The sequence below is a fragment of the Tenrec ecaudatus genome, chromosome 14, assembly GCF_050624435.1.
Source record: "Tenrec ecaudatus isolate mTenEca1 chromosome 14, mTenEca1.hap1, whole genome shotgun sequence".
NCBI lineage: Eukaryota > Metazoa > Chordata > Mammalia > Afrosoricida > Tenrecidae > Tenrec > Tenrec ecaudatus.
Window position 1 is genome coordinate 111,455,921 of NC_134543.1, and position 16,314 is coordinate 111,472,234.

Below are 16,314 nucleotides of genomic sequence, written 5' to 3' on the forward strand. Positions count from 1 at the left end.
TCTATCGCTTCTATTCCATGTTGTATTAGAGGTCTTGTCCAGAGCAATAAGAAGGGGGAAAAATATATCCTGTCTGGAAAAGAAGTAAAATTAGTTCTACCCATGAATATGATCCTATATATAGAGGTCCCCAGAGTCCACAAGAAAATATCTAGAGCTAGCAGAGGAGTTTAGCAAAGGCACAGGATACAAGATCAACAAATAAAAATGAGTTGGGTTCTGTATACTAGCAATGAGAAATCTGAAAGAAAAAAATTAAGGAAACAATTCCATTTGCAATAGCATCTAAGGGAATAAGATACTCAAATACATCTGAACAAGGCTGCGAAGGACTTAAATAATGAAAACTATTCATCAAAGCTGAAAAAGTATTGAAGACTTAAATAAGTAAAGTGATATTCCATGTTCATCGATTAGAAGACTTCGTGTTATGATGTTAATACTATGCTAAACAATCTACAGAATCAACACAATCCCATCAAACTTCCAATTGCCTTCTTTACAGAAATTGAAAACCAGTCCTCAAATTTATATGTAGGTAATGTCAAGAGGCCACAAATAACTAAAATAATGCTGAAAGAGGAGAACAAAATAGGGAGATATACTCTTCCTAATATTGAAACCTACTACCCAACTATCATAATCAAAACAACTTGGCAAATGGCACATGAAACAGTACAACAGAACTGAAAGTCCAGAAATAGTTCACACATCTACAGTCAATTGATTTTGACAAGGATGCTAAATCTGTTGGGGTGGGGCGGGTGGGGAAAAGTCTCTTCAATAAAAGGTACTGAGAAATTTGGATTTCCATATGCAGAAAAAGAAAATCAGAACCCCTGCCTAACACCATGCACCAAAACAAATTTTAAATGGATTAAGGACTTAAATGAAAATCATAAAATTGTTAGGGAGGGCACTGTTGGGACTGGCTATCGAAGGTTGATATAATTTTAAACACAAGCACAAACATCAAAAGACAAAATAAATGGTATTCCATAAAATATTTCAAGTTTTGTTAGTCAAAAACTTTACCAAGAAGTGAAAAGGCAAGATAGAGATTGGGAGAATATCTTCAGAAACCATATATCTGACATAAATCTAATAAAAATATAATCGAAACTTCACAGCAAACAAACAACCCAAACAAAATGGATAAAGGCACATAGCCCCAAAGAGGACATTCAAATGCCCCCCCAAAAAAACATGAAAAGATACTAAGTATCATTAGTCATCAGACAGATGAAAATAAAACAGTAATCTCTTTCACTCCTAATAAGATGATGAACACTAAAAATAATAATTTTTAAAATAATAATATTTGTTGATGAGGATGTGGAGAAATTGGAAACCTTCTTATCTGTTGAGAATAAAATGGCACAGATGGTGTAGACATTGTTGATAACCTTGTGGTGATTCTTCAAAAAACCAAAAAAGAGAACTACCATCTGACCCCAGAATTCTGCTCTTAGCTATATGAGGGGGCACCCCCCCAAAAAATGGAGTTTTTATTTTTCAAAACTGTGTATTTAAATTTTTTTTACAAAACAACTTCATCACCTTCAAAGTACTCTCCATTATACTTAATACATTTGTGAAATCTGCAATTCCATTCTTTTTTTTTTTAAACATTTTATTAGGGGCTCATACAATACATACATCAATTGTATAAAGCACATCTGTACATTCTTTGCCCTAATCATTTTCTTTTTTTTTTTCTCCTCTTTTCTTTTTTTACATTTTATTAGGGGCTCATACAACTCTTATCACAATCCATACATATACATACATCAATTGTATAAAGCACATGTGCACATTCCCTGCCCCAATCATTCTCAAAGCATTTGCTCTCCACTTAAGCCCTTTGCATCAGGTCCTCTTTTTTCCCCTCCCTCCCCGCTCCCCCCTCCCTCACGTGCCCTTGGTAATTTATACGTAGTTATTTTGTCATATCTTGCCCTATCCAGAGTCTCCCTTCACCCCCTTTTCTGCCGACTATCTCCCAGGGAGGAGGTCACATGTGGATCCTTGTAATCAGTTTCCCCTTTCCAACCCACTCACCCTCCACTCTCCCAACCTCACCCCTCACACCCCTGGTCCTGAAGGTATCATCCACCCTGGATTCCCTGTGCCTCCAGCTCCCATATGCACCAGTGTACAACCTCTGCCCTATCCAGCCCTGCAAGGTAGAATTCGGATCATGGTAGTTGGGGGGAGGAAGCATCCAGGATCTGGGGGAAAGCTGTGTTCTTCATCGGTACTACATCTCACCCTGACTGACCCGGGGAGACTCTACTCTTAAGAGCCAGGTTCAGAGTTTCTTCTGCCATCCATTTTGATCTTTTGTTTCCCCTTTCCTGTCTTTTTTAATGACCTCTTGCTTTTATCATGAATGGTGTTCCTGATGTCCTCCCACAGCCCATCAGGTCTTCTGCCATTAGTGTTCACGATGCCAGATCTGTTCTTGAGACGGTCTCAGAATTCAGGTGGGGTAGACTGAAGGTCTTATTCTGGCTCCTGTGGAGTGGTTTTCATTTTTTTCAGCTTTAACCTGAACTTACATATAGTAACCTTTCCACAGCCAGCCCCTGGCGTGGTTTTAGCTGCCGATGTTGAGCTTCTCCATAGTTTCTCCCAACACATGCAGTCAACTTGATTTCTGTGTATTTCATCTGGAGAAGTCCACACAATTATTCTCCACTGGTGTTGTTGAAAAAAAGGTATTTGCCTTTTTTTCTGTAAGTCGTTGATCTTGCAAAACTCTATCACGTGACCTATAGCTTCATTTATATCACCAAGACCCAATGTGTCAACTACTGTTCTTTCCTCTTTGGGGTAACTTTCCATCCCCATCATCAATCATTACTAATGCAGTTTCTGACGGAAGTCCTTGGGAGAATTCTTCAATCTCTTCATCAATAGCTTTTGTAGTTGGTGCATAACTTTAGTGACATGAGGTCAAAGAAATTACTAGGTGGATGGGTAATGATCCAGCAAGGCACCACATTTCTGGGAAAGAGCTAGTGTCTCTCTTGAGATGGAGAGCCATTCGGAGCAACAGAATGAGATGATTGTAAAAGAGCTGTTGATACTAAAATGTAGGGGGCAAGGGTGGAAGCTTGGAGACCCATAGTGGGCAGATGGAAGCAGCCTGGATGAGGTAATCGTCCCTCAATCAGAGTGAGTGCAAATGAGTTGGTGGGAATTGTCTGGCTTCGAAATATACCTGGCTTTTCTTTTCTACCTTCACCCTAAAAACCCCGAGCATTCAGTTGTATTGAACAGATTCCAACTCATGTTGCCCTCAGGTGTGTCAGGGTCGAACCACAGTTCTTTAGAGTTTTCACGGGCTGAAAGTGGATCACCAGGTCTTTTTTTTCAAGGTATCTTTTGATGGACTTGAACCTTACCATGCAGGGACTCACCTCTACACAAAGTCATGAAACAAAGAGTCTATAGTACACACAGTTTGTATACAGCTACATGATTAGCTTCTGAGCTGTGGGGAATAGGCTGGGTTGACTTCTGATCGCCCCTCACACCCTTGGTCCTGAAGGTATCATCCACCCTGGATTCCCTGTGCCTCCAGCCCCCATATGTACCAGTGTACAAACTCTGCCCTGTCCAGCCCTGCAAGGTAGAATTCGGATCATGGTAGTTGGGGGGAAGAAGCATCCAGGATCTGGGGAAAGCTGTTTTCTTTATTGGTACTAACTCGCACCCTGACTGACCCATCTCCTCTCCTAAACCCCTCTATGAGGGGATCTCCAGTGGCCGACACTTGGGCCTTAGGTCTCCACTCTGCACTTCCCCCTTCATTCAATATACACATATACATATACATATACACACACACATATACATATATCTCTCTCTTTTTTTTTTTTTTGCATGATGCCTTATACCTGGTCCCTTTGGCACCTCGTGATCTCACTGGCTGGTGTGCTTCTTCCATGCAAGCTTTTTTGCTTCTGAGCTAGATGGCCGCTTGTTCACCTTCAAGCCTTTAAGACCCCAGACACTATCTCTTTTGATAGCCGGGCACCATCAGCTTTCTTCACCACATTTGCTTATGCACCCATTTGTCTTCCGCAATCCTATCATGGAGGTGTGCAGCCAATTATATGATTTTTTTGTTCTTTGATGCCTGATAACTGATCCCTTCGGGACCACTCGATCACACAGGCTGGTGTGTTCTTCCATGTGGACTTTGTTGCTTCTGAGCTAGATGGCTGCTTATCTTCAAGCCTTTAAGACCTCAGTCACTATCTCTTTTGATAGCCTGGCACCACTGCGATTCCATTCTTGGAAACATTTTTCAAACTCATCTGTTTGGATGGCTGACAGCACCTCCCTCGTTATTTTCTTCACCTCTTCTGTGTCACCAAATTGCTCTCCTTTGATGTCCCTCTGCATTCCCGGAAACAAAGTCACATGGAGTGAAGTCAGGTGAGTCAGGTGCACGGGGCAAGAGAGGTCTGCTGTTTTTGCTAAAAACTGGCATCCTGAGATGGGTGCATGAGCAGGTACATTGTTGTGGTGGCAAAACCAGTCCTCCATCCACCACAAATCAAGCCTTTTTTGTCGCACACTATTAAATGCAATCTTCTCAGAACCTCTAAATAGAGAGCTTGATTAACAGTCTGGCCTGGTGGAACCAACTCCAAGTGCACCACTAGTCAACATTTTCATCCATTTGTGAAGTTGATGGACGTCTAGAAAGAGGTTTGTCCTCAATCAACATTTCACCTTTTCTGAAATGAGAAAACCACTCCTACATTTGCGTTTTTCCCATAGCATTGTCATTGTAAGCTGTGTTCAACATCACAAGTTTCTGCAGAATTTTTTTTGAATCAGGAAATAAAATTTCACAGCCGCACACTGTTCCCTTAAATCAGCCATCACAAAAAAAAATGAGGTTCAAGCAAAACTGCATTTACAAAAAAAATTCACTGTGACACCAGAGAGAACTTTCCCAGGTGATGCCACTGGGTACACTAACTCAGAGGGCATGGCTTGATGCTCACCTAGCAGGAAAATTGTGTACTCCTCCCAGTGTGATTCTGGGTTTGTGGGTTGTTGTTTTTCTTGGGGGGGGAAATCCCCTCATATACCCAAAACTTTTAAAAAGAGACCTCAAAAAGACTTGCATGCCAATATTCAATACAGTACTAGTCACTATAGAAAAGGATAAAAACAACCCAAAGTCTTTTCAACAGATGAATGAATGGATAAACAAATTTTGGTGCATACATACAATGGAATACTTCTCAGCCAAAAAGAGAAATAAAGTTTTAAAACATGATAAAATGTGGATAGAGGTTGACAACATAAAGTTGAGTGAAATAAATTAATCACAAATGGACAAATATTGTATGATTTTACATAAATCGAAAGATAAGAAACAGCAAATGTATGTACACTAGGTTTATTAGTAGGCACCAGGGGCAGAAAGGAGGGGTGAAAGGAGGGACTAACAGTGATGGAACATCATATTAATTAAGAATAGGCTTGCCCAAATGATTTTGGATGTCAATAAGTTGTACATCTATAAATATATCTATTTTTTAAATATAAAAGTAGCTACTGAAACTGTAACCAAACACTTCATGTTACTTAGTTTGGAAGTTTAAGACCATGGTTGCATGGGACATCCCAGTTGATTGGCCGATAATATGCTTAGTACTTCTCTTCTACCTCCTGGTTGGCTAGATGGTGTCTGCAGTCTCTAAAAACTTGCAAGCTGCAATTGGTTCATATTCATGTGGAACAACAGAGGAAATAGAGTCAGGGATAGAAGGATATGGAATGTGTTCCAAATTGCCTCCACAAGCACTGTCTCCTTGGCTGTGTAACCAGAAGAACTGGATGATGCCCAACTCTTACTACTGAAAATTTTGATCAAAGATTCTATGGTAAAATCCTGACCAAAGGGGAGAAATGCAGAACAGAACATAAAATTTTCATAGACCCTTGATTTTCTTCAGCCACGGAACATGGATGGACTCCTGAAATTATTGCCCCGAGATCATCTATACATCTCAAACTGAAAGTCAGCTGAAGTCATCTTAAAAGGGGACCACAGTTTAGCATAACTAGCATATTCATCAATTAAGAATTGCCTCTCTAGGTTCAGGTCAGCAGTGGAAAACTGGGACGTGAGTTTAAGTTAACAGTGGAGTAATAACTGAGAAAAGGAAGGTGAGATTGAGGGTACAACTCGAAGAAGATAATGTTGCTAATTTCTACGTGTATAAACTGCTGACCCAACGTCTGTTTTACTGCATGTAGTCTCAGCAACAACAAAGTATAAATTTAACTCAGGAGAAATCTAGGTAGAGGGAACATAAGTATTATATTGTTTTTAGATGTTCCTGTATGTTTGAATCATTGCATTAATGTAAAGTAAAAATAGCTGTAAATATTAGAAGACTATATCATCTTACAAAATGCAAACAAAACAGGACTTTCCTTATACAGTTAGTGCAATATGAAAATACTTGTTATATGTTGGAAAACAAGCACATGAAGCCAAGTAGTTAAATACATAATTACCCAGAGCAGGTTACTAATGACTAGGTTTGTTCCCCAAGGTCTTAAAACACATGCCTCATCCTCTGCTTTGGAGTTCGATGGTTATGGTTGCCTGTACAGTCAAGGAATTGGCTAGAGAATGTATGGGGCAGCATGAGACTGAGTCCAGGGATGGCCAGAGGAGCAAACTGACTGCACGTGAGGTCACCATACAAAATGACGTCATTACCTCTGGGAATGACTGTCTCCTCCCTATTCCCCTTCCGGCTAAGAGACATGAGTCAGCCTCCTCCTGGGAGGGAAGTCTTCTCTCCAAGCTGCTCTTCCGTCAACCAAGCTTACAAGATTGACAAGCAAACTCCGAGCGTGAATAAATTATTTTACAATAAGAACTCCGCCATGGAACTCATATACCGACATCCTGAAAGTTACATTGAGTGTCGAATCATATTCGCAAGTTCACATGATTAGCATAGCAAGCGTAGAGAGGAGTCATTAGCTACCTCTGATGAACATTTAATAGCATCAAACAAAAAGAGCTCAATGCATCCATTTCCATATCCAGAAAAAAGCTGCCAATAGGAACAAAGTACTAAAAAACTCACTGCCTATTCACTTGGCAGTGCCAGATGAACACCACCAAAGAATTCTCCCATAACATTCACATTGTTTCATAGCACTCAACATTGTTTTGCTTTCATGGATATTCGATCCATCTTTGACTTTGGACTCTCTTTCATTAAGTGTACTTATAAAGTTCATTCAATCTTATGGCAGATCTTGGAGATCCGGGAGCAATTCTGACTCTCTTAGTGGAATTTGCTTCGTGGCATTCCTACCATATCAAAGAGCCCTGGTGGTGTTGTGGTTATACATTGAACTGCAGTCTACATGGTTGGCAGTTCGAAACCACCAACAGCTCCAAGGTAGAAAGACTGAGCTTTCTACTCCTGTTACAGTCTTGGAAGCTCACATGAGGTGGCTATGAGTCAGCATTGACCGGATGGCATTGAATTTGGTTTTTGTTTGTTTCAGTGGCATTTGCAATCATTTCTCTTTCAATCATTTATTTAGTAAAATTATCTTTTATGAGCATTCTTATTTTCAAATTCTTGTAGAAACAGGCACGTATCCTATAAAGTTCCGCACTGGGAAGTCATGCACATAAAAACTTGTCATTCACTATCGGACAGATAAGAGATGATAGCTGACAAGACATAAAGAATGGGGTAGGTGCCCACATGAGTCAGAACTGACTGGAGGGCACCACCTGCAGAACCAGCTCTATTAATTCTCTGCCCACGAGCGTACAGAGGGCAAATATAGGGCAAGTACCACAGGTCAAGCGATAGAAGAAAGATCTTTATGAGGACCCATGACATCATCCATGAAGTTGTTCCCCAGACATTCTAGTGCCTGTCGCAAACTAGACCCTCAATTATGTTTCATATATAAATCAAGAAAACCCTCCCTTAAAAAACAAAATTCAGTAGACACCTAAAGCCCGTGTTTTTAAATGAATCACTCTTGCCTCTTACTTTGGAGACCTAATCATCAGAGTCCTGGGAACTTTCTCCCACATACTCTCCGCCACATTCAGGTTGAGTTGCTTAGCAAGTTGCCAAGATGCCATTCATCACCTATCAGCCTGGACCGCCACCACCATTCCCATCACCAAGTAATGCCATCAAGGCTCATGTTCATATTATTCTTATGCCCACATGAACCCAAGAAAGGGCATGAGTCTCACTAAGCATATCCCAATGAGTATGCCAGTCACTTTTTAAAAAGCATTTTATTGGGGGCTCCTACAACTCTTATCGCAACCCATACATACATCCATTGTGACAAGCACATGTGTACATTTGTCGCCATCATCATTCTCAAAACACTTGCTTTCTACTTGAGCCCTTGGTATCAGCTCCTCATTTTCCCCTCCTTCCTCCACCCTTCCTCCCTCACGAATCCTTGATAATTTATAAATTATTATTTTTCATGTCTTACACTGACCGATGTCTCTCTTCACCCACTTTTTTGTTGTCCATCCCCAAGGGAGGGGGTTATATGTAGATCATTGTGATCGGTTCCCCCTTTCTCCCCCCACCTTTCTCTTACCCTCCTGGTATCACTACTCTCATTATTGGTCCTGAGGGGGTTATATGTCCTGGATTCCCTATGTTTCCAGCTTGTATCTGTACCAGTGTACATCCTCTGGTCTAGCCAGATTTGTAAGTGGAATTGGGATCATGATGGTGGGGGGGAGGCATTAAAGAACTAGAGGAAAGTTGTATGTTTCATTGGTGCTATACTGCACCCTGATTGGCTCATCTCCTCCCTGAGACCCTTCTGTAAGGGGATGTCCAGTTGCCTACAGACAGGTTCTGGGTCTCCACTCTGCACTCCCCTTCATTAAGAATGATATGATTTTTTGTTCTTTGATGCCTGATAACCTGATCCCATCAACACCTCGTGATCTTACAGGCTAGTGTGCTTCTTCTATGTGGGATTTGTTGTTTCTCAGCTAGATGGCCACTTGTTTATCTTCAAGCCTTTAAGACCCCAGATGCTATATCTTTTGATAGCCGGGCACCTTCAACTCTCTTCACATTTGCTTATGCACCCACTTTGTCTTTAGTGATTGTGTCGGGTTGGTGAACATCACGAAATGCCAGGTTAATAAAACAAAGTGTTCTTGCACTGAGGGAGCACTTGAGTAGAAGCCCAATGTCCATCTGCTACCTTAATACTAAACCTATAAATATATGTACATAGATCTATTTCACCATTGTCATATATAAATATATTTGCATATGTACATGCCTGTACTTAGACCTCTGTAAATGCCATTTGCCCCTGGTTCTTTCCTTTTACTTTCCTCTTGTCCCACTATCATGTTCAGCCTTCATTTGGGTTTCAGTAATGCCAGTCACTCTTAACGACGGGAGTGAATTAAGTCTCAGATAAGCCATCACAAATGCCCAGCAACATGGGTCAACCTGACCATGATCTCCATTTAGGGGAACATGTGACATCTTGCTATTCAAATGAGACAACAAAGAGTGTTCTTAGTGAGGTCATCAAGGACACAAATCCCACTATTCTTCAGGTAAGACCCCACCCCCCACCCCCCGAGCATGAACGTGTGGTGTGCTTTACTCACTGTGTACTGGAACTTTTCATTGTATTCACGGTCATTGGCTTTCACCACCCGTTCCACTTCTGAAAAGAGAGAGAGAAATCAGGTATGAAATTAAATTTCAGACCCACAGAAATGTATAATGCATTAAACTAACATCACTTGGGTGACTTAGATTGTCGTCAAGGTCGCTGGAATTCTTTCCTTTGAAATTTGAAGGACACGGGCTTTTCCAGCCTACATGTTGGAACGGGTGTTGGAAAGTCCCACAATGGAAAGCTGAATTGTTTCTCATTGTCTTGCTGATGCCAACCCTAAAGCAAAACAGTATGTGTCTCCACTCTCTGCACCCCTTTGGCTCCACGAAGACCCATCCACTGAACTTCAACTTGATCCTAAAGGAGAAGGAGCTGCTGAAAGTCCAATGCCACCTTGGAGTTATTTCTCTCTTTGCCACAAAATCACAAAACGTCATATAAGCAAACAAAGCCAGGCGTGGCCAGGGAGGCCACAACAGTATGACCATCAAACCAAAGGACAAACTTTCTAAAGAAGCCAGGCAGGTGTCCAGAGTACCACATGATCAGGATACTGAAAGATGTCCTTTCTCAGAAGAACCTAGAAAATTAAATCTTTCCTGAACACAAATACAAATTGGACTAACAAATGATTAAATAAAAGGGGGGAAACAGATTTTGATGATACATAAAGAAAAAAATTCCCAATGATAGTGACGGTAGAGAAATAAATATTTGCTGCTGTCCAACAACAAAAATGCACCAGGAACACCAACAGAGTTTTGTTTGTTTGTTTCTTAGTAAAGTTAACAAGCTCTTTCTCTCAATTAACTGGATAGAGAGTTGACAAAGGGTTAAGTGGTGGAATAGGGAAAACTATGGGAAGATGATGAGCAAAGTGGAAAGGAATCAGTAGTTGTCAATGGTGGATGGCCCCGCCCCCTTCGGTAAGGGACTTGACCAAATCCCCCTGAGATGTCTTTCATCCTGTGGTTTCTACCTGGATAAGAAACAGGTGCTAAAAGGTCTAGGAATTTGAATACGAGTTTGTGCTTAAAGAAGGCACAATCAGAGTGATAAGGGACATTCCAACAAAAAAAACTCCCTGTCACTGAGTCCCCACAGGAAAGGGTAGGATTGACCCTGTGGGTATCTGAGACTGTAACTCTTTACCAAGGAGAAAGCCTTGTCTTTCTGCAGCAGAGCAGCTGGTGGTTTCAAGCTATTGCACTTGCGGCACCAAGGCTGCAGGAAGGGACACCGGAGAGTGGACAGTAACTTGGAGGCAAATGCTAGGGGTGGGATGGGGGAGAAAAAGAGGAAGGCAGAGAAGACGTGGAAGTAGGAGGAAGATGAGGGAAAAGAAGGAGGGGGTGGAGGAGGATATTTTAGCACCCACTCCCACATGCCAGGTACTGTGCATTAGACTTTATCCCAAGAGGAAGTCAATGTGTCTGCAGACCCTGTGGCTCATGGCCATAGGTGATTGTTCCTGTCTTCAGTGATCACACTAGCTTACCTGATCATGGATGGGAGCAAGACTGGGTGGTTGGCAACAGCTAAAAATACCTGAGTGGGCTAGCCTCTAACGGAGACAGCCTTGATACCCAGAACCCACCAGGAAGCAACCTCTCAACCAACCATCCGCCTGAAAGAAACATTTTTAAAACTGGCTATAAAAGTACAATCTCAAAAAAAAACAAAAACGTGCAATCTCTTCTTTCTGACTAACTCCCCAACAAAAACCAGAAACATCAGATAAACAAACAAAAATGCTCCTTTGAGAGGTAAGAAGACTTAAATGCTTAAAAAGCAAGATTAATTATGCAACCACCCGTTGGCCTAGGAGCAGTAAAACTGCTGCAGGAAGACAAAGGATTCTGTTGGGTGGAGGGGGGTGCTCTCTTCTGTACTGTACAAATGTAAGCTGGACCACAGGCAAGCTACATGGAACCTATAAACTTACTTTAGCTGCAAAGGCAATACTGAGAAATGTAACTTGTGCATTCATTGACTTTAGAACTTAGGCACTCCAGTGATAACCATTTTGAATGTTCACATTGGTAGAAGGCGCACTCAAAGACAACAGTCAATACTGTGTCCTGTGTTTTGTGAGGCACTGATGGATCCATGTTGGAATTCTAACCTCCCAGGTGGGAGACCCAGGTTCAAGTCCCCGTCAATCACCTTCATGCACAGCCACCACTCATCTGTTAGTCGACGCATGTGTGTTGTTATGAGGCTTGAACGGTGGCCACACTAAAATAGACTAGAAAGGACAACCTAGTGATGTACTTCCAAAAATCTGCCAATGACAATCCTGTGGACCACGGTGGTCCAATGTGCAACCGTCATCATGGAGACAGCGCAGGGCCAGACATTCTGTTTCTGCATGGAGTCACTATGAGTAGGGGTTCCCTCCATGGCAGCTAGTCTTGTTTTATTCACCCCCAAGCACCAAGAATCTTAATTCTTACATCTTAATCTTAAATCTTAAGTAGGAACTATTCTGCCCAGAGTATCCATGTAACTACACACCCCAAGAACTGAGAATAGCCCTTTCCCAAGATGTCAAAGGAGCCATTTCTATGTTTAGGTCAATTGGACTCCTGGGCATCCAATTGGTTCTTCTATCATAAGACCTGGTTAGAGCTTTGAAGTCCTGTGTTCCCTTTGGAACTCTTATTAAGGTTTAATCTTTGCTTCTCCATTTCCTTTAAGTATTGTCTTTCTGAATTAAGTCTTTGTGGATTAATTCTGGCAGGAAATTTTTATTTCTGTCATTAACCTCTGCAAAATTCTAGCCTCAGCACTAAAACCCTACAGTTTATTTTCTGCCATTAACCTGCCATATCTTTGCAGAAATCTGCATTTTTCCACATGTTATAACTTTGTCTGAGGAGATATATACCCCTCTTGGCTATACAGGCACATCCTGCAAGGAGGGTGAGCTGAAAACAAATCCCCCATAAACATTTTCCTATGAGAATCCTTCAGAGTTCAATGATTTAATGCCTGATATTTCATAGGCATCCTGGGATGCTTCCAGGATGTTAGAGTAATAAAGGAAACTTATCACCAAGGAATTTATGATATACAAGTGTAGACCCAATCCTGTGCCATTGATATAATAAACTTTCCTGGTCAGTGACATACAAGAATGTATAAAAATATAAATAGCAGAAAGAGACCAGGCTTCAACCCAATGCGCCAAGACATGAATACAACATACCGGCTTGTATGAGGGAACCAATAGAGAGGTCTGTGGGACCGGCCCCAATCCCAACTATGTGGACAGCACCCCCTCAGAAGAATGCACTTCAGAGGACAGCACTGGGGCTACAGCCTGGGGAGAGGGGTGTGTTGGATTAGAGCACACGGGAGAAATGCAAAGGGATGGAGAGGCAGGAGAGGACATCCTGGTCCACCAAGCCACAAGGACAGTGTTCCTGCCCAGGCAGACAACGCATGGGGAGGACTGTAAGGCTGGCCTCATCAGGGGACACGAAATCCCTCACTGAACTATGAAGCTGTGGGGGACAGCACTGGAGTTACAGTGCGGAAATAGTGCACAGTCTGGCCCCATCATGCTGGGGTGAAGCACTGAGGTCATGCAGCAGCAGAGCAGCAGGGGAAGCAAATTGATGAAACCCCCGGGGAATACCAAAAATAGACTTGGGAGACTGAGTGTGGCACCCATCAGGCTGGACTAGAAAACACTCGAAAAGGTGAACAAACAGACCTTGAACTATTTATAGGCTTTTCCATTTTTGTCAGTGGCTTTCTTTTTGTTTTTGTTATTTTGTTCTTGGTTTCTGTTATTGTTTTGTTGGTTGTGACTTCCTTTGTTATTTTATTTGGCTTTGCACTAATTGATGTATTTGCATGTCTATCTAGATAAGAGAGGCAGGATAAATAATTTGGAGTTTATGGTTCCGAGGGGATGTTCAGGAGAAGGGGAGGTGGGAGAAAGGAAGGTGGAGGGGGGATGGACCAACCCAGGGACAAGGGAACAACAAGTGAACTAAAATCAATGGAAAGAAGGTCATAGGGTGCCTAGTGGGACTCAAACTAGGGCAATGTAGCAGCGAGGAATTACTAAACCAAAACAAAGGCCAAATATGATGGTGGGACAAGAGGGAAGTAAACAGGAAATAGAGGAAAGAACCAGGAGGCATTTATAGAGGTCTAAATACTGGCATGTACATATATAAATATATATATAATGAGAGGGGGAAAGAACTATGTATTCATATCTATATGTTAAGAATTAAGGTTGCAGATGGACATTGGGCCTCAGTTCAAGTACTCCCTTAACACAAGAACACTTTGTTCTAACGATCCAGCATTCTGTGATACTCACCTTCCCAACACAATCGCTGAAATGGGTGCATAAGCAAATGTAGTAATGAAAGTTGATGGTGCCCAGCTATCAAAAGATACAGCATCTAAGGTTTTAAAGGCTTGAAGATAAACAAGTGGCCATCTAGCTGAGAAGTAACAAAGCCTACAATGGAAGAAGCACACCAGCCTGTGTGATCATGAGATGTCGATTGGATCAGCTATCAGGCATCAAAGACCCAGAATAAATACATACCCAAGGTGAATGGTATCTGTAGAAAATTAGACATCCCCTCACAGAGGGGTCACAGGGAAGAGATAAGTCAGTCAGGTGCAGTATAGCACCTATGAAACACATAATTTCCTCTAGCTCTTAGATACTTCCTTTACCCCACTATCATGACCTCAATTCTACCTTACAAATTAGATTAGACCACTCCTACAGATAAGAGCCCACAACACAGGGAATCCAGGAAAGATAACCCCCTCAGGGCCGGCAAGGAGAGGAGAGATACCAGGAGGATTAGGGGAGAGTGGGGGGAGAAAGGAGGAACCAATCACAAGGATCAATCCAGAACCCCCTCCCAGGGGGATGAATAACAGAAAAGTGAGTGAGGCGTGACAGAAGACAATGTAAGATGTGGAAAAAATAATCAATAACTTATCCAAGTGTTCTTGAGGGAGGGCAGCTTGGGGAGGGAGGGAGAAGAAATGGGGAGCTGATATCAGGGGCTCAAGTGGGAAGAGAATGCTTTGAAAATGTTGATGGCGGCATATGTGCAAATGTGATTGACACATTGGAGGAATGTATGGATTGTGATAAGAGATCTAAGAGCCCCCAACAAAAGTATGTTTTTAAAAAATGTAACCAGCATATGTTTAAAGTGGAGTGAAAGTTCCCAGTTCAAGATTGCACACTGATTGTGCACTTTGATCTGCCCTTCTTCTACAATCCCACTGGAATTACAGGAAGAAAAAAAACATGCTTTATTAAAAGAGGTGCAGAACTTCTGAAGAAAGCCTAGAAAACAGAAAGCATATAGGATCGTTTTGACACCTTCCCTCTCCAAATAAATAGGAGAAACTCCAGCCACACGCAGTAGAAGAGTGTCTTCCTGGCAGAGCCCAGGAGAAGTTCCAAATGCAGAGTGAGTATAGACGTGTGTGGAGAGTGTGTTGCCGACAGAGGGACAGTTCCATGTTATACCCGTCATCCGGGCAAACTCATGAATAGGATCCTCTTTCACTTTCAAAACTTAGTGTCCCAGTTTGGATGACAAATTATATAATAGCCCTGGTTAAGAAACATCATCAGAGTGATTCCATAATTCCTTCCTGGGTCTTTCCACACCTCTCTCCCATACTTGTAAAGAGAGTAGACAATATTACCGAGGAGGGAACCAAGGGTGGGTATTCAGGCTTAAGAAAAAATCAACTCTGAATCTCCACATCCACTATTTAAGAAGAGTGCACCAAAGTGCTTGGTCTAGGAAGCCCACCTTACTTAGGCGGTTGCAGAGTTTGCCAGCCTGCCTGACTATCCCCCCAAAAAAGCCTCTCTACCTGCTCCCTGAATCACCAGACTCAGATGCTACAATCAAAATGGGAGTCCTGGCAGAAAGGAAAAGGAAAAAAATAAAACCCTTGGCACCTGTACTCATCAATCTAGCGTTTTATTTGTAAATCGAAGTCAGCAATCATAAATCACATGACATCTGAGAAGAGCCAGTGACACAACAGAGAAGGAGCTGAAGCTATTAGATCTTCATAAAAACAAAAGAATAAAAAGTTACGTTTTAATCATTCTAATTAGTACCTTGAAGGTATTCAAGAATACATGATACCCAAGAAACAAGAACAAGCTGATATGAACAAAGAAAATAGAACAACAGTGAAGGGAAACTTTGGAAACAAACTTTGAACAAATATGGTAAACAGTAATGTCGCTTAACTGTACTTACAAAAAAATGGTGAAATGGCAAATGTTTTGCTCCCTTTATACTTACCACAAAAACAAACACAAATGCAAAGAACAGGAAATAAGAAAGAGCACTTGAACATAATGTTTAATGCGTAGATTGTTTTATTGGGATAAACAGGGTAGCCTATAAGAATTTTTAAAGTCTATTGAGATAGATATCAAAATGACAAAGAGGAAAATGTGAAAACAGAAAGAAAAAAAAATTCTGCCCCAGACCATGACACAGCTCTTCAAAGGGAAAGGGCAAAGTGTCGATTGAGATGACTAAAAATAGACCCAGAGATAGTCGAGATAGTCCAAAAACA

The 16,314-nt window shown here is 41.6% G+C and overlaps 1 protein-coding gene across 1 annotated transcript in view; it reads right to left on the bottom strand.

Annotated features, from left to right (window-relative positions):
- The window catches only part of ATP8B4 (ATPase phospholipid transporting 8B4 (putative)), a 272,810-nt gene that overhangs the window by 222,656 nt on the left and 33,840 nt on the right, over positions 1-16,314 (bottom strand). Inside the window, exon 4 of the mRNA XM_075530752.1 lies at positions 9,695-9,753. Coding sequence (XP_075386867.1) covers positions 9,695-9,753 — 59 coding nt within the window. The remainder of the gene's footprint in view (positions 1-9,694; positions 9,754-16,314) is intronic.